The sequence below is a fragment of the Bombina bombina genome, chromosome 10 (assembly GCF_027579735.1).
Source record: "Bombina bombina isolate aBomBom1 chromosome 10, aBomBom1.pri, whole genome shotgun sequence".
In the NCBI taxonomy this organism is placed as follows: domain Eukaryota; kingdom Metazoa; phylum Chordata; class Amphibia; order Anura; family Bombinatoridae; genus Bombina; species Bombina bombina.
In genome coordinates, this window is record NC_069508.1 from 219,470,351 (window position 1) to 219,494,249 (window position 23,899).

General features: G+C 39.8%; 1 protein-coding gene across 4 annotated transcripts in view; it reads left to right on the forward strand.

Moving 5' to 3' along the window:
• The window catches only part of MIER1 (MIER1 transcriptional regulator), a 670,836-nt gene that overhangs the window by 196,839 nt on the left and 450,098 nt on the right, over nucleotides 1-23,899 (forward strand). For all 4 annotated transcript variants that reach the window (XM_053693693.1, XM_053693691.1, XM_053693692.1 and 1 more), the window contains exon 7: nucleotides 10,900-10,972. In XM_053693693.1, coding sequence (XP_053549668.1) covers nucleotides 10,900-10,972 — 73 coding nt within the window. The remainder of the gene's footprint in view (nucleotides 1-10,899; nucleotides 10,973-23,899) is intronic.

The window sequence follows — 23,899 nt, forward strand, 5'->3', positions numbered from 1 at the left end:
TGCTCGTTTTCACATGCAACCTCTTCAGCTTTGTATGCTGAACCAGTGGTGCAGGGATTATACAAAGATATCACAATTGATATCCTTAAATCCGAATGTACGAAAATCTCTGACATGGTGGACAAATCACCATCGTTTAGTCCAAGGGGCTTCTTTTGTTCTTCCAACCTGGACTGTGATCTCAACAGATGCGAGCCTAATAGGTTGGGGAGCTGTATGGGGATCTCTGACAGCGCAGAGGGTTTGGGAATCTCAGGAGGCGAGATTACAAATCAACATTTTGGAACTCTGTGCGATTTTCAGAGCTCTTCAGTTCTGGCCTCTTCTGAAGAGAGAATCGTTCATTTGTTTTCAGACGGACAATGTCACAACCGTGGCATATGTCAATCATCAAGGGGGGACTCACAGTCCTCAGGCTATGAAAGAAGTATCTCGGATACTTGTATGGGCGGAATCCAGCTCTTGTCTAATCTCTGCGGTTCACATCCCAGGCGTAGACAATTGGGAAGCGGATTATCTCAGTCGCCAGACGTTGCATCCGGGCGAACGGTCTCTTCACCCGGAGGTATTTCTTCAGATTGTTCAAATCTGGGGATTTCCAGAAATAGATCTGATGGCTTCTCATCTAAACAAGAAACTTCCCAGGTATCTGTCCAGATCCAGGGTTCCTCAGGCGGAGGCAGTGGACGCGTTGTCGCTTCCCTGGAATTATCATCCTGCCTATATCTTTCCGCCTCTAGTTCTTCTTCCAAGAGTGATTTCCAAAATTCTAAAGGAACGTTAGTTTATACTGCTGGTGGCTCCAGCATGGCCTCACAGGTTTTGGTATGCGGATCTTGTTCGGATGGCTACTTGCCAACCTTGGACTCTTCCGTTAAGACCAGACCTTCTATCTCAAGGCCCTTTTTTCCATCAGGATCTCAAATCATTGAACACTTGATTCTTAGTCATAGAGGTTTCTCTGACTCAGTAATTAATACTATGTTACAGGCTCGTAAATCTGTATCTAGGAAGATTTATTATCGAGTCTGGAAGACTTACATTTCTTGGTGTTCTTCTCATACATTCTCCTGGCATTCTTTTAGAATTCCTAGAATTTTACAGTATCTTCAGGATGGTTTGGATAAAGGTTTGTCTGCAAGTTCCTTGAAAGGACAAATTTCTGCTCTTTCTGTTCTTTTTCATAGAAAGATTGCTAATATTCCTGATATTCATTGTTTTGTACAGGCTTTGGCTCGTATAAAACCTGTCATTAAGTCAATTTCTCCTCCTTGGAGTCTTAATTTGGTTCTGAGGGCTTTACAAGCTCCTCCGTTTGAACCTATGCATTCTCTGGATATTAAATTACTTTCTTGGAAAGTTCTGTTCCTTTTGGCCATCTCTTCTGCTAGAAGAGTTTCTGAGTTATCTGCTCTTTCTTGTGAATCTCCTTTTCTGATTTTTCATCGGGATAAGGCGGTGTTGCGGACTTCATTTAAATTTTTACCTAAGGTTGTGAATTCTAACAATATTAGTAGAGAAATTGTTGTTCCTTCATTATGTCCTAATCCTAAGAATTCTCTGGAGAAATCTTTACATTCTTTGGATGTAGTGAGAGCTTTAAAATATGTTGAAGCTACTAAAGATTTTAGAAAGACCTCTAGTCTGTTATCTTTTCTGGTTCCAGGAAAGGTCAGAAAGCCTCCGCCATTTCTTTGGCGTCTTGGTTGAAGTCTTTGATTCATCATGCTTATGTTGAGTCGGGTAAAACTCCGCCTCAAAGGATTACAGCTCATTCTACTAGGTGAGTTTCTACTTCCTGGGCGTTTAGGAATGAAGCTTCTGTTGATCAGATTTGCAAAGCAGCAACTTGGTCTTCTTTGCATACTTTTACTAAATTCTATCATTTTGATGTGTTTTCCTCTTCTGAAGCAGTTTTTGGTACAAAAGTACTTCAGGCAGCTGTTTCAGTTTGATTCTTCTGCTTATAATTTCAGTTTTTTTCATTATTAAGATTAAAACTTTTGTTTTGGGTTGTGGATTATTTATCAGCGGAATTGGCTGTCTTTATTTTATCCCTCCCTCTCTAGTGACTCTTGCGTGGAAGTTCCACATCTTGGGTATTTATTATCCCATACGTCACTAGCTCATGGACTCCATGAGGCCCACCCCTTTTTGTGGTGGTTATGATTTTTTGTATAAAGCACAATTATTCCAATTCCTTATTTGATGCTTTCGCTCCTTTCTTATCACCCCACTTCTTGGCTATTCGTTAAACTGAATTGTGGGTGTGGTGAGGGGTGTATTTATAGGCATTTTGAGGTTTGGGAAACTTTGCCCCTCCTGGTAGGAATGTATATCCCATACGTCACTAGCTCATGGACTCTTGCTAATATGAAAGAAATTAATTTATCAGGTAAGTTCTTACATAAATTATGTTTTTTTTCAGGGAAACGTAGAGGTCAGAAAGCTACGGCTACCTCTCTTTCTTTTTGGCTGAAGAGTATCATCCGTTTTGCATATGAGACTGCTGGACAGCAGCCTCCTGAACGAATTACGGCTCATTCCAGCAGATCTGTGGCTTCCACTTGGGCCTTCAAGAATGAGGCTTCTGTTGAACAGATTTTTAAGGCAGCGACTTGGTCTTCACTGCATACTTTTGCCAAATTTTACAAATTCGATACTTTTGCTTCTTCGGAGGCTATTTTATGGAGAAAGGTTTTGCAAGCAGTGTTACCTGTCTTGTTGCCTCCCTTCATCCGTGTCCTAAAGCTTTGGTATTGGTATCCCACAAGTAAGGATGAATCCTAGGACTGGATACACCTTGCAAAAGAAAACAGAATTTATGCTTACCTGATAAATTACTTTCTCTTGCGGTGTATCCAGTCCACGGCCCGCCCTGGCAATTAAGTCAGGTTAAAATTTCTTGTTTAAACTACAGTCACCACTGCACCCTATGGTTTCTCCTTTTTCTCCTAACCGTCGGTCGAATGACTGGGGGGCGGAGCCAGAGGGGGAGCTATATGGACGGCTCTGCTGTGTGCTCTCTTTGCCACTTCCTGTAGGGAATGAGAATATCCCACAAGTAAGGATGAATCCGTGGACTGGATACACCGCAAGAGAAAGTAATTTATCAGGTAAGCATAAATTCTGTTTTCTGTACCTACGTTCAGGATGGAAATATGAATGATAGGACAGCAGACAGATCAGGAATTTTAATTTTTGTGATAGAAATGCTGTCAAAGGTGTATATTGTTGATTAGTTTTACCCTTTAAATAGAAGGGAAAGGAATTGTAGTTCAGTACAGTTTTTTAGGTCTTTTTAGGTTTTAAGTTGTAACTCCAAAACACGGTATACCAAGCTAAGGCTAGGTTTTATTAGTAAAATATTTTATAATGTTGCCAGAGATCATAAATAGGGCAATAAAAATAACATGTAGCAGTAGTAGAGTTTCTTATCGTTATTTTTGGTCAAGAAAGTTTAACTATGGTAGCCGTTTATTGAAAATCAATTTTTATTTTTATTTTTTCATTATCAATAATAAGTATTATATCAGAATTAACTTATTGTATGGAATTAGGCTATTAGTTAGCGTTGAATACATGTATGGAAATAGGCTATTAGTTAGCGTTGGTTTGTGTGTTGTTAAATAGGTGTATAGATCGTAATATCTATTTCCATATGAAGTGTTGTTTTTCATTGTAAGAGCCAGTAGTAAGTATCTGTGACAGGCGCTAAACAGCATGGCTCATGACGTAGGGTGGGAGTGTACCTGTACGCTGTCTTGAAAAGCACAGCTGGTGAGGTGGGCGGACATCAAGCCTCTGACGAAGCGGATGAGTTCCGTGAAACACACACACACTTTTAAACATTTGACACAATCCTAAATTGTTACTAATCTGCATTGAGGTACACAGCAGGCAGCATGGGGTTAAGCATTAAGGCATGGTACTAAGGCACAGAGGAATGCAAGAGATCGAATTACTAGTGCTTGTGGATTGTAGCCTAACAATTACAGTTCTCCTGTCAGTGTGCAAACGGCTCCTACATGTTGCATATAATTCACTCTTATCTGGCTCCCTGTCTGGCGGTGACTTTTCAGGAAAAGCAGCTCGTTGTGCGGTACTCAGGAGGAGGAGGTGACAACTGCTTGTATTTAAACCACGCTTCAGCCTGCTCTGTCTGTTTACACAGTAGTCCTAATCTTGCCTTGTCAGGTGAATTTTATGACACTTGCGTGTAGAGCCATATAGTTAATGGATCCTCTGGTCAGTAAGTGTGTGAAAGGTTCATGCGTATATTTACCCTTATCTTTCTCCCTGTCGAACCGTGACTTTATTTGAAAAAGCAACTCATCAAGCAGGACTCAATGAGCTGCTTTTTCAAATAAAGTCACAGTTAGACAGGGAGCCAGATAAGGGTAAATATACGTATAATCCTTTCACACACTCACTGACCGGAGGATCCGTTACAAGTAACTATATGGCTCTACAGGCAAGTGTCATAAAATTCACCTGACACGGCAAGTTCCCTCTCTCTGCTGCTCTGCTTCAAGACAGTTAGTGAACAGCCCACAGTGATGCACCTCCTCTACCCGTGAGGCATTCTGGGGCCTGTAGTTCAGTTGATTATGGCCTGGAAATAACCCAGCCACACAGGGCTAAATTTTGGTGCGGTGTTCTAAAGTTAGTTGTCTACCGCGTAGGAATGTGACTACCGTGTCACTTCCGGTGACTTTAATCAGCTGCTGGAGGTTTGTGGCACTCACTGCTCATGCACTAGAGGCCCAACCTCCTACAAACAGCTGTTTATTTAAGGCAGAATAGGTGACAACTTACTTGAGAACATCGGTGTTGTAAAGTAAGTTGTCTACCGCGTAGGAATTGCCGCCTGATCGCTCTGTCCTTCTCTCCATAAAATAGATTTTATTTAGCAATAATTTTGAAATAGTTTTTACTTGCTGTATTTAGTTCTTTTTTCGCCATTCTATACCTTTATAGCAATATCGCAAATTAGTCAACTCTGTACTGTGCTGTATTTTTGTGTTTTCTGAATGATCATTTCCTAAAGCCTCCAATATAATCCTCAGACGTTTTTACCTCGTTATGAATTATCTTCTTGCTTCCACCAATGTCTAATGGAGGCTTTAGGAAATGATCATTCAGAAAACACAAAAATACAGCACGGTACAGCGTTTACTAATTTGAGATATTGCTATAAAGGTATAGAACGGGGAAAAAGGAACTAAATACAGCAAGTAAAAACTATTTCAAAATGGTTGCAAAATAAAATCTGTGTTATGGAGAGAAGGACAGAGCGATCAGGCGGCAATTCCTACGCGGTAGACAACTTATTTAGAACACCGGTGTTCTAAAGTAAGTTGTCACCTATTCTGCCTTAAACAGCTGTTTGTAGGAGGTTGGGCCTCCAGTGAGCGCTGTTTGTTGTGCCTTAAACATGCGCAGAGAGCGCCACAACCCTCCAGCAGCTGATTACACGTCACCGGAAGTGACGCGGTAGTCAAATTCCAATGGTAGACATCTTAATTTAAGACAGCGGCTTGTAACTGCTTATAGAGGTCAGTGAGGCACAGGGGAGGGCACTTTGGGGGAAAAAAATCTGGCTGCCAGAGGTTGATTTCGTGGTGCATAGTGGTTAATTTAATTTCACATAGAGCATGCAATTTTCGGCTGGTTTTCCCCTATTTCGGCCGAAATGTGATTGGCCCATTTTCGGCCGAAAATTTTGGTGGCCGAAATTTCGGTGCATCCCTAGTTGTAAATTAGCGAAGATTATATCTCCAGCTGTAGTTTGTAACAGTTGTCATGATAAGCTTTTACATGCAGAGAATATATCCATCAGTACAAGTACAATGCCTGTTGTTCCTTCAACATCTAATGTACATGATATCCCTGTAAATATAAATGATTTTATTGCTGATACGATTCAGAAGGCTTTGTCTGCTATTCTGCCTTCTAATAAACGTTAAAGGTCTTTTAAAACTTCTCATAAAGTTGATGAAATTTAAAATGACCGTCAACATACTGAATTATCCTCCTCCTGTTGAGGATCTATCTGGTTCAGAAGATCCTACCTCAGATATTGACACTGACAAATCTACTTATCTCTTTAAGATGGAGTATATTTGTTCTTTGTTAAGAGAGGTGTTGATTAATTTGGATATTGAGGAAACTAGTCCTCTTGATACTAAAACTAGTAAACGTTTAAATTCTGTTTATAAACCTCCTGTGGTTACTCCAGAGGTTTTTACAGTTCCTAATGCTACTTCTGATATGATTTCAAAGGAATGGAATAGGCATGGTACTTCTTTTATTCCTTCTTCTAGGTTTAAAAAGTTGTATCCTTTGCCAGCAGTTAGATTGGAGTTTTGGGAAAAGATCAAAAAAGTTGATGGGGCTATTCTATTATACTATTCCTATGGAAGATAGTACTTCTTTTAAGGTAGGAAACTTCTTTAGATAGGAAACTTGAATCTTAGCTAAGGAAAGCTTATTTATTTTCTTGCTACATTCTTAGGCCTGCTATATCCATGGCTGATGTTGCAGCTGCATCAACTTTTTGATTGGAAAGCTTAGCGCAACAGGAAACAGATCCTGATTTGTCTAGCATTGATTGCTTGTTTCAAAATTCTAATCATTTTATCTGTTTTGCTATTTTTGATATCATCAAAATTGATGTTAAATCTATGTCTTTAGCTATTTTAGCTAGAAGAGCTTTGTGGCTCAAATATTGGAATGCTGACATGGTATCTAAGTCTAGATTACTATCTCTTTCTTTCCAAGGTAACAATTTATTTGGTTCTCAATTGGATTCAATTATTTTAACTGTCACCTCAGGATAAAAGATCTAAGGGTAAATCTAAAGCTTCTAATCGTTTTCGTTCTTTTCAACAGAATAAGGAACAGAATGCCAATCCTTCCCCAAAGAATCCGGTTCCAATTGGAAACCTTCTTCTAGTTGGAATAAATCCAAGCCTTTTAATAAACCAAAGCCAGCCCCCAAGTCCGCATGAAGGTGCAGCCCTCATTCCAGCTCAGCTTGTGTGGGGCAGATTAAAAATTTTCCAAAACATTTGGGCATATTCTGTCCAAAATCAATGGATTCGGAGTATTGTCTCTCAAGGGTATTGAATAGGATTCAGAGTAATACCTCCTGTGAGAAGATTTTTTCTCTCACACGTTCCAGCAAATCCAGTGAAGGCTCAGGCTTTTCTGAAGTTTGTTTCAGATCTAGAGCTTTCAGGGGTAATCATACCAGTTCCGTTTCAGGAACAGGGTCTGGAGTTTTTTCAAATCTATTTATTGTCCCAAAGAAAGAAAATTCAGTCAGGCCAGTTCTGGATCTGAAAATTTTGAATCGTTTTGTAAGAGTGCCAACTTTCAAAATGGTGACTATAAGGACTATTCTCCTTTTGTTCAGCGAGGTCATTATATGTCCACGATAGACTTACAGGATGCATATCTTCATATTCCAATTCATCCAGACCACTATCGGTTTCTGAGATTCTCTTTTCTAGACAAGCATTACCAATTTGTCGCTCTTCTATTTGGCCTAGCAACAGCTCCAAGAATTTTTTCAAAGGTTCTCGGTGCCCTATTCTCTGTAATCAGAGAACAGGGTTTTGCTGTGTTTTCTTATTTAGACAATATCTTGGTACTAGCTAAGTCTTTACATTCTGCCGAATCTCACACAAATCAACTAGTGTTGTTTCTTCAAAGACATGGTTGGAGGATCAAGTTACCAAAAAGTTCTTTGATTCCTCAGACAAGGGTCACCTTTTTAGGTTTCCAGATAGAGATAGAGTCATGGACACTGAATCTAACAGACAAGAGATGAATAAAATTGGTTTCAGCTTGTCGAAACCTTCAGTCTCAATCATTCCCTTCAGTGGCTATGTGCATAGAAGTTTTAGGTCTCATGACTGCTGCATCGGACGCGATCCCCTTTGCTCATTTTCATATGAGACCTCTTCAGGTCTCAATTAATATCCTTAAATCCCAATGTTCGACTCTCTCTGACTTGGTGGTTAGATCACCATCGTATAGTTCTAGGGGCCTCTTGTTCGTCCAACCTGGACTGTAATCACAACAGATGCAAGTCTTTCAGGTTGGGAAGCTGTTTGGGGATCTCTGACAGCACAAGGGGTTTGGAAATCTCAAGAGGCGAGGTTACCAATCAATATTTTAGAACTCCGTGCTATTTTCAGGGCTCTTCAGGTTTGGCCTCTGTTGAAGAAGAGAGAACAATTAATTTGTTTTCAGACAGACAATATCACAACTGTGGCATATGTCCATCAGGGTGGGACTCACAGTTCCCTAGCTATGAAAGAAGTATCTTGGATACTTTCTTGGGCAGAATCCAGCTCTTGTCTAATTTCTGTGGTACATATCCCTGGTGTAGACAATGGGGAAGCGGATTATCTCAGCCGTCAGACTTTACATTCGGGGGAGTGGTCTCTCCATCCAGATGTGTTTTCAGATTGTTCAGATGTGTTGTCTTCCAGAAATAGATCTGATGGCTTCCCATCTAAACAAGAAACTTCCCAGGTACTTGTCCAGGTCCAGGGATCCTCAGGCGAAGTCAGTGGATGCGTTAGCAGTTCCTTGGTTTTACCAACCTGCTTATATCTTCCCACCTCTAGTTTTTCTTCCAAGAGTGATCTCCAAGATCATCATGGAACAATCATTTGTGTTTCTGGTAGCACCAGCATGGCCTCACAGGTTCTGGTATGCGGATCTTGTCCGGATGTCCAGTTGCCAACCTTGGCCACTTCCTTTAAGACCAGACCTTCTGTCTCAAGGACCGTTTTTCCATCAGGATCTCAAATCGTTAAATTTGAAGGTATGGGAATTGAACGCTTAGTGCTTAGTCATAGAGGTTTCTCTGACTCAGTGATTGATACTATGTTACAGGCTCGTAAATCTGTTTCTAGGAAGATTTATTATCGCGTTTAGAAGACTTATATTTCATGGTGTTCTTCTCATAAATTCTCCTGGCAATCTTTTAGAATTCCTAGAATTTTACAGTTTCTTCAGTATGGTTTGGATAAAGGTTTGTCTGCAAGTTCCTTGAAGGGATAAATCTCTGCTCTTTCTGTTTTATTTCAAAAAAAGATTGCTAAGCTTCCTGATATTCACTGTTTTGTGCAGGCTTTGGTCCGTATCAAGCCTGTCATGAAATCAATCTCTCCTCCTTGTAGTCTTAATTTGGTTTTGAAGGCTTTACAGGCTCCTCCTTTTGAGCCTATGCATTCTTTTAATATTAAACTACTTTCTTGGAAAGTGTTGTTCCTTTTGGCTATCTCTTCTGCTAGAAGAGTTTTCGAATTATCTGCTCTTTCTTGTGAGTCTCCTTTTCTGATTTTCCATCAGGATAAGGCAGTTTTGCGGACTTCATTTAAATTTTTACCTAAAGTTGTGAATTCTAACAACATTAATAGGGAAATTGTTGTTCCCTCTTTGTGTCCTAATCCTAAGAATTCTTTGGAGAGATCCTTACATTCTCTGGATTTTGTAAGAGCTTTGAAATATTATGTTGAAGCTACTAAAGATTTCAGAAAGACTTCTATTTGTTGTCTTTTCTGGTTCTAGGAAAGGTCAGAAAGCTTCTGCCATTTCCTTGGCATCCTGGTTAAAGCTTTTGATTCATCAGGCTTATTTGGAGTCGGGTCAGGCCCCACCTCAGAGAATCACAGCTCATTCTACTAGATTAGTCTCCACTTCGTGGGCTTTTAAAAATGAAGCTTCAGTTGATCAGATTTGCAAAGCAGCAACTTGGTCTTCTTTGCATACGTTTACTAAATTCTACCGTATTTGCCTCTTCGGAAGCAAGTTTTTGGTAGAAAAAGTTCTTCAGGCAGCTGTTTCAGTTTGATTACTTATATTTAAGTTTTTTCTTTTCAATTATGAGAAAAACTTATTTTTTTGGATGTGGATTTAATTTTTTTCAGCGGAAATTGGCTGTTTTTATTTTTATCCCTCCCTCTCTAGTGACTCTTCTGTGGAGTACCACATCTTGGGTATTACTATCCCTTCGTCACTAGCTTATCGACTCTTGCAAATTACATGAAAGAAAACATAATTTATGTAAGAACTTACCTGATAAATCCATTTCTTTCATATTGGCAAGAGTCCATGAGGCCCACCCTTTTTATGGTGGTTATGTTTTTTGTATAAAGCACAATTATATTTCCAGTTTCTTTTTTGATGCATTTTACTTCTTTTTTCTATCACCCCTCTTCTTGGCTATTTGTTAAACTGAATTGTGGGTGTGGTGAGGGGTGTATTTTGAGGTTTGGGAAACTTTGTCCCTCCTGGTAGGATTGTATATCCCATACGTCACTAGCTCATGGACACTTGCCAGTATGAAATAAATTAATTTATCAGGTAAGTTCTTACAAGTTGTTTTTTATATTTTAAAGTTGCATTTCTGTTTGTTTATGAAACTTGGTTTTATTTATTTTTAAGTTTAATAAAGACATTATATATCGCAACGGCTAAATCTGTGTCTCTATTGCATTTTTAAACCTTAATACCATAAATAAGTTATTAGATGTTTACACCTGGAGTATATAATGAGTTTGGAAATTTTAGTTGACTAAAACAATTCAGATGACTAAAATACAACTAAAACTAAAATGGCATTTTAGTCAAAACTAAGACTAAATCAAAATTTACCATCAAAATTAACACTGCAGATAAACCACAAGACAAATTTACTATTTTTGCAAGTAATTTTGGGTAGGGATATGCAAATTAGGTTAAGTCTCTCACCTATTACATTTAATATGTGGATAAGAGGGGTTTAATAGTGATGAAAATGTTTCCTTATTCCCATTGTACAATAATATTACTAGAATGCATTGCTATGAAATATAACTCTCATCGCATTTTCTACAGGAGATTATGGTGGGTTCTATGTTTCAAGCTGAAATCCCAGTGGGTATTACTAAATACAGAGAAACTGAAAAAGGTGGGTCAATATAAAAGCTGCTTATTGCTGTTTAATTTGATTTTAATGTTTGTGTTGTAGGTTTCTGTTCTTGTTGTTTGACATAATAATAATTAATTCCTAACTTAAAAGCAGGATATATGGAAGGAGAATTTGGACGACCTATCTTCATAACAGATTTCTCCAACATAGGTGTGTCCGGTCCACGGCGTCATCCTTACTTGTGGGATATTCTCTTCCCCAACAGGAAATGGCAAAGAGCCCAGCAAAGCTGGTCACATGATCCCCCCTAGGCTCCGCCTTCCCCAGTCATTCTCTTTGCCGTTGTACAGGCAACATCTCCACGGAGATGGCTTAGAGTTTTTTGGTGTTTAAATGTAGTTTTTATTCTTCAATCAAGAGTTTGTTATTTTAAAATAGTGCTGGTATGTACTATTTACTCTGAAACAGAAAAGAGATGAAGATTTCTGTTTGTAAGAGGAAAATGATTTTAGCAACCGTTACTAAAATCGATGGCTGTTTCCACACAGGACTGTTGAGATGAAGTAACTTCAGTTGAGGGGAACAGTGTGCAGACTTTTGCTGCTTGAAGTATGACACATTTCTAACAAGACTTGGTAATGCTGGAAGCTGTCATTTTCCCTATGGGATCCGGTAAGCCATTTTAATAACAAGTTATAAAGGGCTTCACAAGGGCTTTAAAGACTGGTAGACATTTTTCTGGGCTAAAACGTTTGTTTTATAAACATGTTTAATGGTTTATTACTTTGAGGAGTTAATTTTATCTTGGGAATTTTGATAAAAAAGACGGCAGGCACTGTATTGGACACCTTTTTCACTGGGGGCCTTCTCTAGTCATAGACAGAGCCTCAGTTTCGCGCCACTAATGCGCAGTTGTTTTTTGGGAAGCAAAGCATGCAGATGCATGCGTAAGGAGCTCTGATACACTGAAAAAGCGTGCTGAAGGCGTCATTTGGTATCGTATTCCCCTCTGGGCTTGGTTGGGTCTCAGCAAAGCAGATACCAGGGACTGTATAGGGGTTAAATGTAAAAACGGCTCCGGTTCCGTTATTTTAAGAGTTAAGACTTTCAAATTTGGTGTGCAATACTTTTAAGGCTTTATGACACTGTGGTGAAATTTTGGTGAATTTTGGACAATTCCTTCATACTTTTTCGCATATTCAGTAATAAAGTGTGTTCAGTTTAAAATTTAAAGTGACAGTAACGGTTTTATTTTAAAACGTTTTTTGTACTTTGTTTTCAAGTTTATGCCTGTTTATCATGTCTGTACCATCAGATAGACTATGTTCTGTATGTCAGGAAGCCAAAGTTCCTTCTCATTTAAATAGATGTGATGCATGTGATAGTGAAAATGATGCCCAAGATGATTCCTCTAGTGAGGGGAGTAAGCATGGTACTGCATCATCCCCTTATGTGTCTACACCAGTCTTGCCCACACAAGAGGCCCCTAGTACATCTAGTGCGCCAATTCTTCTTACTATGCAACAATTAACGGCTGTAATGGATAATTCTATTAAAAACATTTTAGCCAAAATGCCCACTTATCAGCGTAAGCGCGACTGCTCTGTTTTAGATACTGAAGAGCATGAGGGCGCCGATGATAATGGTTCTGACATGCCCTTACTCCAGTCTGAAGGGGCTAGGGAGGTTTTGTCTGAGGGAGAAATTTCAGATTCAGGAAAAATTTCTCAACAAGCTGAACCTGATGTTATTACGTTCAAATTTAAATTGGAACATCTCCGCGCTCTGCTTAAGGAGGTGTTATCTACCCTGGATGATTGTGACAATTTGGTCATTCCAGAGAAATTATGTAAGATGGACAAGTTCCTAGAGGTCCCGGTGCCCCCCGAAGCTTTTCCTATACCCAAGCGGGTGGCAGATATTGTAAACAAAGAATGGGAAAGGCCCGGCATACCTTTTGTTCCTCCCCCTATATTTAAGAAATTGTTTCCTATAGTCGACCCCAGAAAGGACTTATGGCAGACAGTCCCTAAGGTCGAGGGGGCGGTCTCTACTTTAAACAAACGCACTACTATCCCTATAGAGGATAGTTGTGCTTTCAAAGATCCTATGGATAAAAAGTTAGAAGGTTTGCTTAAAAAGATGTTTGTTCAGCAAGGTTACCTTCTACAGCCAATTTCATGCATTGTTCCTGTTACTACAGCAGCGTGTTTCTGGTTTGATGAACTAGAAAAGTCGCTAGATAAGGATACCTCTTATGAGGAGATTATGGACAGAATTCGTGCTCTTAAATTGGCTAATTCTTTTACTCTAGACGCTACCCTGCAATTAGCTAGATTGGCGGCGAAAAATTCAGGGTTTGCTATTGTGGCGCGCAGAGCGCTTTGGCTAAAGTCTTGGTCAGCGGATGCGTCATCCAAGAACAAATTGCTTAATATTCCTTTCAAGGGGAAAACGCTGTTTGGCCCTGACTTGAAAGAGATTATTTCAGATATCACTGGGGGAAAGGGCCATGCCCTTCCTCAGGATAGGTCTTTCAAGGCTAAAAATAAGCCTAATTTTTGTCCCTTTCGTAGAAACGGACCAGCTTCAAGTTCTACACCCTCTAAGCAAGAGGGTAATACGTCTCAGGCCAAGCCAGCCTGGAGGCCAATGCAAGGCTGGAACAAAGGTAAGCAGGCCAAGAAACCTGCTACTGCTACAAAGACAGCATGAGATGTTGGCCCCCGATCCGGGACCGGATCTGGTGGGGGGCAGACTTTCTCTCTTCGCTCAGGCGTGGGCAAGAGATGTTCTGGATCCTTGGGCCCTAGAAATAGTCTCCCAAGGTTATCTTCTGGAATTCAAGGAGCTACCCCCAAGGGGAAGGTTCCACAGGTCTCAATTGTCTTCAGACCTCATAAAAAAACAGGCATTCTTACATTGTGTAGAAGACCTGTTAAAAATGGGAGTGATTCATCCTGTTCCATTAAAGGAACAAGGGATGGGGTTCTACTCCAATCTGTTCATAGTTCCCAAAAAAGAGGGAACATTCAGACCAATCTTGGATCTCAAGATCTTAAACAAATTTATCAGGGTTCCATCGTTCAAAATGGAAACCATTCGAACAATTCTTCCTACCATCCAGGAAGGTCAATTCATGACCACGGTGGATTTAAAGGATGCGTATCTACATATTCCTATCCACAAGGAACATCATCAGTTCCTAAGGTTTGCCTTTCTGGACAAACATTACCAGTTTGTGGCACTTCCATTCGGATTAGCCACTGCCCCAAGAATTTTCACAAAGGTACTAGGGTCCCTTCTAGCGGTGCTACGACCGAGGGGCATTGCAGTAGTACCTTACTTGGACGACATTCTGATTCAAGCGTCGTCCCTGCCACAAGCAAAGGCTCATACGGACATTGTCCTAGCCTTTCTCAGATCTCACGGGTGGAAGGTGAACGTAGAGAAAAGTTCTCTATCTCCGTCAACAAGAGTCCCCTTCTTGGGAACAATAATAGACTCCTTAGAAATGAGGATTTTTCTGACAGAAGCCAGAAAATCAAAACTTCTAAACTCTTGTCAAGTACTTCATTCTGTTCTTCTTCCTTCCATAGCGCAGTGCATGGAAGTAATAGGTTTGATGGTTGCGGCAATGGACATAGTTCCTTTTGCGCGAATTCATCTAAGACCATTACAACTGTGCATGCTCAGACAGTGGAATGGGGATTATACAGACTTGTCTCCAACGATTCAAGTAGATCAGAGGACCAGAGATTCACTCCGTTGGTGGCTGACCCTGGACAACCTGTCACAAGGGATGAGCTTCCGCAGACCAGAGTGGGTCATTGTCACGACCGACGCCAGTCTGGTGGGCTGGGGCGCGGTCTGGGAACCCCTGAAAACTCAGGGTCTTTGGTCTCGGGAAGAATCTCTTCTACCGATAAACATTCTGGAACTAAGAGCGATATTCAATGCTCTCAAGGCTTGGCCTCAGCTAGCAAAGGCCAAATTCATAAGGTTTCAATCAGACAACATGACGACTGTTGCGTATATCAACCATCAGGGGGGAACAAGGAGTTCCCTGGCGATGGAAGAAGTGACCAAGATAATTCAATGGGCGGAGACTCACTCCTGCCACTTGTCTGCAATCCACATCCCAGGAGTGGAAAATTGGGAAGCGGATTTTCTGAGTCGTCAGACATTTCATCCGGGGGAGTGGGAACTCCATCCGGAAATCTTTGCCCAAATAATTCAATTATGGGGCATCCCAGACATGGATCTGATGGCTTCTCGCCAGAACTTCAAGGTTCCTTACTACGGGTCCAGATCCAGGGATCCCAAGGCGACTCTAGTGGATGCACTAGTAGCACCTTGGAGCTTCAACCTAGCTTATGTGTTCCCACCGTTTCCTCTCATTCCCAGGCTGGTAGCCAGGATCAAACAGGAGAGGGTATCAGTGATCTTGATAGCTCCTGCGTGGCCACGCAGGACTTGGTATGCAGACCTGGTGAATATGTCATCAGCTCCACCATGGAAGCTACCTCTGAGACAGGACCTTCTTGTTCAAGGTCCGTTCGAACATCCGAATCTGGCCTCACTCCAACTGACAGCTTGGAGATTGAACGCTTGATTTTATCAAAGCGAGGGTTCTCAGATTCTGTCATTGATACTCTTGTTCAGGCTAGAAAGCCTGTAACTAGAAAAATCTACCATAAAATATGGAAAAGATATATCTGTTGGTGTGAATCTAAAGGATTCCCATGGAACAAGATAAAAATCCCTAGGATTCTATCCTTTCTTCAAGAAGGTTTGGAGAAAGGATTATCTGCAAGTTCTTTGAAGGGACAGATTTCTGCTTTATCTATTTTACTTCATAAAAAGCTGGCGGCTGTGCCAGACGTTCAAGCTTTTGTTCAGGCTCTGGTCAGAATCAAGCCTGTTTACAAAAATTTGACTCCTCCCTGGAGTCTCAATCTAGTTCTTTCAGTTCTTCAGGGGATTCCGTTTGAACCCCTACATTCCGTTGATATAAAGTTATTATCTTGGAAAGTTTTGTTTTTGGTTGCAATTTCTTCTGCAAGAAGAGTTTCAGAGTTATCTGCTCTGCAGTGTTCTCCTCCATATCTGGTGTTCCATGCAGATAAGGTGGTTTTGCGTACTAAACCTGGTTTTCTTCCGAAAGTTGTTTCTAACAAAAATATTAACCAGGAGATAGTTGTGCCTTCTTTGTGTCCTAATCCAGTTTCAAAGAAGGAACGTTTATTGCACAACTTGGATGTAGTTCTTGCTCTCAAATTTTACTTAGCAGCTACTAAGGATTTCAGACAAACATCTTCTTTGTTTGTTGTTTATTCTGGTAAAAGGAGAGGTCAAAAAGCAACCTCTACCTCTCTCTCTTTCTGGCTTAAAAGCATTATCCGATTGGCTTATGAGACTGCCGGACGGCAGCCTCCTGAAAGAATCACAGCTCACTCCACTAGGGCTGTGGCTTCCACATGGGCCTTCAAGAACGAGGCTTCTGTTGATCAGATATGTAAGGCAGCGACTTGGTCTTCACTGCACACTTTTACCAAATTCTACAAATTTGATACTTTTGCTTCATCTGAGGCTATTTTTGGGAGAAAGGTTTTGCAAGCCGTGGTGCCTTCCATCTAGGCGACCTGATTTGTTCCCTCCCATCATCCGTGTCCTAAAGCTTTGGTATTGGTTCCCACAAGTAAGGATGACGCCGTGGACCGGACACACCTATGTTGGAGAAAACAGAATTTATGCTTACCTGATAAATTACTTTCTCCAACGGTGTGTCCGGTCCACGGCCCGCCCTGGTTTTTTAATCAGGTCTGATGAATTATTTTCTCTAACTACAGTCACCACGGTATCATATGATTTCTCCTATGCATATTCCTCCTTTACGTCGGTCGAATGACTGGGGAAGGCGGAGCCTAGGGGGGATCATGTGACCAGCTTTGCTGGGCTCTTTGCCATTTCCTGTTGGGGAAGAGAATATCCCACAAGTAAGGATGACGCCGTGGACCGGACACACCGTTGGAGAAAGTAATTTATCAGGTAAGCATAAATTCTGTTTTTTTTTTTTTTTTTTTAAGGACATAAAATCCTATTTTATTCTATCAAGAATCAGAAAGAGCAATTTTATATAACTTTCCAAGTTCCTTTATTCTCTTGGTAACCTTTGCTGAAGAAGCAGCAATGCACTTCCAGGAGCAGGCTAAACAAATTGGGTCAATGAGAAGAGACGATGTGTGAATAAATAGGGTTATATTATTACACACAGCACACAAACACAATACCACATATGTATAAATATAGTGTTATATTGTTACACACAGCGCACAAACACAATACCACATATGTATAAATATAGTATTATATTGTTACACACAGCACACAAACACAATACCACATATTAATAAATATAGTGTTATATTATTACACACAGCGCACAAACACAATACCACATATTAATAAATATAGTGTTATATTATTACACACAGCGCACAAACACAATACCACATATTAATAAATATAGTGTTATATTATTGCACACAAACACAATACCACATATGTATAAATATAGTGTTATATTATTACACACAGCACACAAACACAATACCACATATGTATAAATATAGCGTTATATTATTACGCACAGTGCACAAACACAATACCACATATGTATAAATATAGTGTTATATTGTTACACACAGCGCACAAACACAATACCACATATGTATAAATATAGTGTTATATTGTTACACACAGCGCACAAACACAATACCACATATGTATAAATATAGTGTTATATTATTACACACAGTGCACAAACACAATACCAGATATGTATAAATATAGTGTTATATTATTACACACAGCGCACAAACACAATACCACATATGTATAAATATAGTGTTATATTATTACACACAGCGCACAAACACAATACCACATATGTATAAATATAGCGTTATATTATTACACACCGCACAAACACAATACCACATATGTATAAATATAGTGTTATATTAATACACACAGTGCACAAACACTATACCACATATGTATAAATATAGTGTTATATTATTACACACAGCGCACAAACACAATACCACATATGTATAAATATAGTGTTATATTATTACACACAGCGCACAAACACAATACCACATATGTATAAATATAGTGTTATATTATTACACACAGTGCACAAACACATTACCACATATGTATAAATATAGCGTTGTATTATTACACACAGTGCACAAACACATTACCACATATGTATAAATATAGTGTTATATTATTACACACAGTGCACAAACACAATACCACATATGTATAAATATAGTGTTGTATTATTACACACAGTGCACAAACACAATACCACATATGTATAAATATAGCGTTATATTATTACACACCGCACAAACACAATACCACATATGTATAAATATAGTGTTATATTAATACACACAGTGCACAAACACTATACCACATATGTATAAATATAGTGTTATATTATTACACACAGCGCACAAACACAATACCACATATGTATAAATATAGTGTTATATTATTACACACAGCGCACAAACACAATACCACATATGTATAAATATAGTGTTATATTATTACACACAGTGCACAAACACAATACCACATATGTATAAATATAGTATTATATTATTACACACAGCGCACAAACACAATACCACATGTATAAATATAGCGTTGTATTATTACACACAGTGCACAAACACAATACCACATATGTATAAATATAGTATTATATTATTACACACAGCGCACAAACACAATACCACATGTATAAATATAGCGTTGTATTATTACACACAGTGCACAAACACAATACCACATATGTATAAATATAGCGTTATATTATTACACACAGCTCACAAACAATACCACATATGTATAAATATAGTGTTATTTTATTACACACAGCGCACAAACACAATACCACATATGTATAAATATAGTGTTATATTATTACACACAGCGCACAAACACAATACCACATATGTATAAATATAGTGTTATATTATTACACACAGTGCACAAACACAATACCACATATGTATAAATATAGTGTTATTACACACAGCGCACAAACACTATACCACATGTATAAATATAGTGTTATATTATTACACTCAGCGCACAAACACAATACCACATATGTATAAATATAGCGTTGTATTATTACACACAGTGCACAAACACCATACCACATATGTATAAATATAGTGTTATATTATTACGCACAGTGCACAAACACAATACCACATATGTATAAATATAGTGTTATATTATTACACACAGCGCACAAACACAATACCACATATGTATAAATATAGTGTTATATTATTACGCACAGTGCACAAACTCAATACCACATATGTATAAATATAGTGTTATATTATTACACACAGCGCACAAACACAATACCACATATGTATAAATATAGTGTTATATTAATACACACAGTGCACAAACACTATACCACATATGTATAAATATAGTGTTATATTATTACACACAGTGCACAAACACAATACCACATATGTATAAATATAGTATTATATTATTACACACAGTGCACAAACACAATACCACATATGTATAAATATAGTGTTATATTATTACACACAGCGCACAAACACAATACCACATATGTATAAATATAGTGTTATATTATTACACACAGTGCACAAACACATTACCACATATGTATAAATATAGCGTTATATTATTACACACAGCGCACAAACACAATACCACATATGTATAAATATAGTGTTATATTATTACACACAGTGCACAAACACATTACCACATATGTATAAATATAGCGTTGTATTATTACACACAGTGCACAAACACAATACCACATATAAATAAATAGTATTATATTATTACACACAGCGCACAAACACAATACCACATGTATAAATATAGCGTTGTATTATTACACACAGTGCACAAACACAATACCACATATAAATAGTGTTATATTTTACAAGATAACTCACCTGGCTGGTCTCTGTCCAATCAAGACACTGAGTGCACAGCCTCACACCTCACATCAGATTTGCACAGACATTCTACTCCAGAGATTTGCACGCACTAGCCCTTCAGTCCCTTCCCACCACAACCCACGCTAGTGTTTACCTTAATTTATACACTCACACCTTCTAACAGTAATTCTGTGCAGCTGTCACTAATAATCCAGGATAAAGAAACCACTTCAGACTCACAGCCTTTGTACTGACATTTTACTACATTCTTTTACACTTTTCAAAACCTCTTTTGCTCGGTCACCAAACACTTTTTTCCCTATGTCATCACTCACTCTCAATTCACTCTGCCTTATATCAAACTTATTTGCCTTCTCCCTTACCTTCTATGTTCATTCCCTCTCCTTTAGATTGTAAGCTTGAGAGCCTCTCTACCTGTAGGCCACTTTGTATTTAAAGTGAACTATTACTGATTGTGCTCAAGGGCAGGGCATTCCTCTTCTTTTGTATAACTCAATTATTGCACCTACAACTGTAATATACCCCAATACTGTACTTGTTTGTATTACTGTATCCCTTTAATGTTTTCTTTTACAAGATATGACGAGTCCACGGATTTCATCCTTACTTGTGGGATATCGCCTCCTGGTCAGTAGGAAGTGGCAAAGAGCTCCACAGCAGAGCTGCATATATAGCCCCTCCCTTCCCTCCCCCCAGTCATTCTCTTTGCCTGTGTTAGTGATAGGAATAGGTAAAGAGAGGTGTTTAGTTTAGATTCTTCAATCACGAGTTTTTTGTTTTTAAATGGTGCCAAAGTGTACTATTTTATTACAGAGCAGCTTCAAGTAGTCTTTTTAGACTGTGGGAACTGGTGGATTTTTGTCTCCACTGTGCCTCCCAGGATTGTGCTGCGTTTGCTGTTCATAGTCTTGGAAATTCTTAACTAAGACCTCTCGGTTTCACAGGACCTCAGGAGGAAAAGTGGACCTCTTGACACTGTGAAGTTGTCATGCTGTTACTCAGCATGAAGGTAAGTGCAGTTCTTTTATTCTGGAACACAGAAACAGAATCTCAGATGGACTGTATGTTCACTATGCTTTGGGGTAAAGTAGTTAGAGTGCCTGGTTCTGTCACTAGCGGTCTACTACCTAGAAGCACTGGTATGTAAGTACAAGATGACATAATGTACCAGACTCTCTGATAAATGTTTATTAAGGTGTTAGAAGCTGGGGGCTATTGTGTATGTGTTTTACCAGACACTCAGGCGTTTAAAGTGTGTGCCTTGAAGCGCTGGGATGTTGTGTGTGGGTTTCCTTTCTGGGGCTGGCTGACGCAAGGGATAGCAAGAAAACAGTGCTTTATACTTTTAAGGCAATTTCGGAGTGCATATATTTTACTGGCCTCCGGTTAATGGCGGATTGATGCTCGTGTTAGTAAAGCGTATTGGAATTCCGCACACGAGGGGCGGAGCTTAGGACTTGCGCGCTTTCAAAGCGCAGTCAGTGTTGTGATAAGTTTGTCTTTTCGGCCTCTAAGCCTGCTGATCCTGATTGCGCACTTGTTTATTATCGGTCCGGTCACAGGAGCAGGTAGGAGCCGCAGCAGAGCTGCGGCAAGGTGACGAGGCATTTTATTTTTAAAGCAATCTGTGTCATATACTTGTGGGTTATTGCCAAAGAATAATAAACGGTGTAAGAGGGAAAGAGAACTTAGCTTCTCCCTTGTAAAACAGTACTCAGCATATTTTGTTATTTTCCAATTGAAAAATAAAAAACGGATAGCTGTGTGAATCGAGTTCTTAAAGATACAGTACTCAACATATTTATTTTACAATCGAATTTCTGTGAGTGAATCAAATTTGCTTGTTGTTCACTTTATTAAGATGGATGAGCACAGTGCATGCCTGATGTGTTTAAATGCCATTGTGGAACGCTGATGTTTTTCAGATTCCTAAAAGACTTTCGGAAATTATTAACAAGGAATGGGAAAGGCCGGGTATACCGTTTTCTCCTTCCCCTATATTTAAGAAAATGTATCCTTTACCTGACACGGTTAGGGATGTTTGGCAAACGATTCCTAAGGTGGAGGGAGCTATTTCTACTCTAGCTAAGCGTACGACTATTCCTATTGAGGACAGTTGTGCTTTCAAGGACCCTATGGATTAAAAGTTGGAGGGTGTTCTAAATTAGTTGTTTGTTCATCAAGGGTTTCTATTGCAACCAATGGCCTGCATTGTACCAGTTACAACTGCGGCTGCCTTTTGGTTTGATGCCCTAGAAGAGTCTCTTAAGACTGAGACTCCCTTGGAGGAAATATTGGCTAGAATCAAGGCCCTTAAGCTAGCCAATTCCTTTGTTACGGACGCCGCCTTTCAGATTGCCAGGTTGGTGGCTAAGAATGCAGGTTTGGCCATTGTAGCATGCAGAGCCTTATGGTTGAATTCTTGGTCTGCGGATGTATCCTCTAAATCTAAGCTATTAGTTATCCCTTTCAAAGGAAAGACTCTATTTGGGCCTGAATTGAAAGAGATTATCTCTGACATTACGGGAGGTAAGGGTCATCTCCTCCCTCAGGACAAGACGTCCAAACAAGGAGACAGAGTAATTTCGTTCCTTTCGAAATTTCAAGGATGTCCCTTCTTCCACTAAACAGGAAGGGAACTTCGCACAGTCCAAGCCCGTCTGGAGACCCAATGAGGCTTGGAACAAAAATAAACAACCCAAGAAGCCCGCTGCTGCTCCCAAGACAACATGAAGGTACGTCCCTCGGTCCGGGACCGGATCTAGTAGGGGGCAGACTTTCTCTCTTTGTCCAGGCTTGGATAAGAGATGTTCAGGATCCCTGGACACTAGAAATCGTGTCCCAGGGGTACCAACTGGAGTTCAAAAATTCCCTTCCATGGGGAAGGTTTCTTCTTTCACGATTGTCTGTAGACCAGATAAAAAGAGAGGCGTTCTTACGTTGTGTGAAAGGCCTCTCTACTATGGGAGTAATTTGTCCCGTTCCAGTACAGGGAAAGGGGTTTTACTCAAATCTTTTCGTGGTTCCCAAAAAAGAGGGACCGTTCAGACCCATTTTAGATCTCAAGAGTCTAAACAAGTTTCTCAGAGTCCCATCCTTCAAGATGGAAATGATTCGGACAATTCTTCCATTGATCCTAGAGGGTCAATATATGACTACTGTGGACTTAAAGGATGCATATCTTCACATTCCTATCCACAGGGATCATCACCAGTTTCTAAGGTTTGCCTTCCTGGACAAACATTTTCAGTTTGTGGCTCTTCCCTTCTGGCTGGCCACGGTACCCAGGATCTTCACGAAAGTTCTAGGGTCTTTGCTAGCGGTTCTCAGACCGATGGGCATTGCAGTGGCGCCTTATGTAGACGATATTCTAATCCAGGCGTCCTCTTTTCAACTGACAAAGTCTCATACCGACATGGTTCTGTCCTTTCTAAGGACTCATGGGTGGAAGGTGAACCTAGAAAAGAGTTCACTAAATTCGCAGACAAGGGTTCCTTTCCTGGGAACTCTAATAGATTCTGTATCCATTAAAATCTTTTTGACGGAAGTCAGAATGTTAAAGATTCTGGAGACATGCCGAACCCTTCAGTCCAATCCTCGGCCATCAGTGGCTCAGTGCATGGAGGTAATTGGATTGATGGTGGCGGCAATGGACATCATTCCATTTGCTCATTTTCATCTCAGACCTCTGCAACTGAGCATGCTCAGGTAGTGGAATGGAGATTATGCATTTACAATTTATGCAATTTACATCCCAGGAGTGGACAACTGGGAAGCGGATTTTTTGAGCAGACAGACGTTTCATCCGGGGGAATGGGAACTTCACCCGGAGGTCTTTGCTACCCTGATTCTCAGGTAGGGCAGCCTGGAATTGGATCTGATGGCATCTCGACAGAATGCCAAGCTT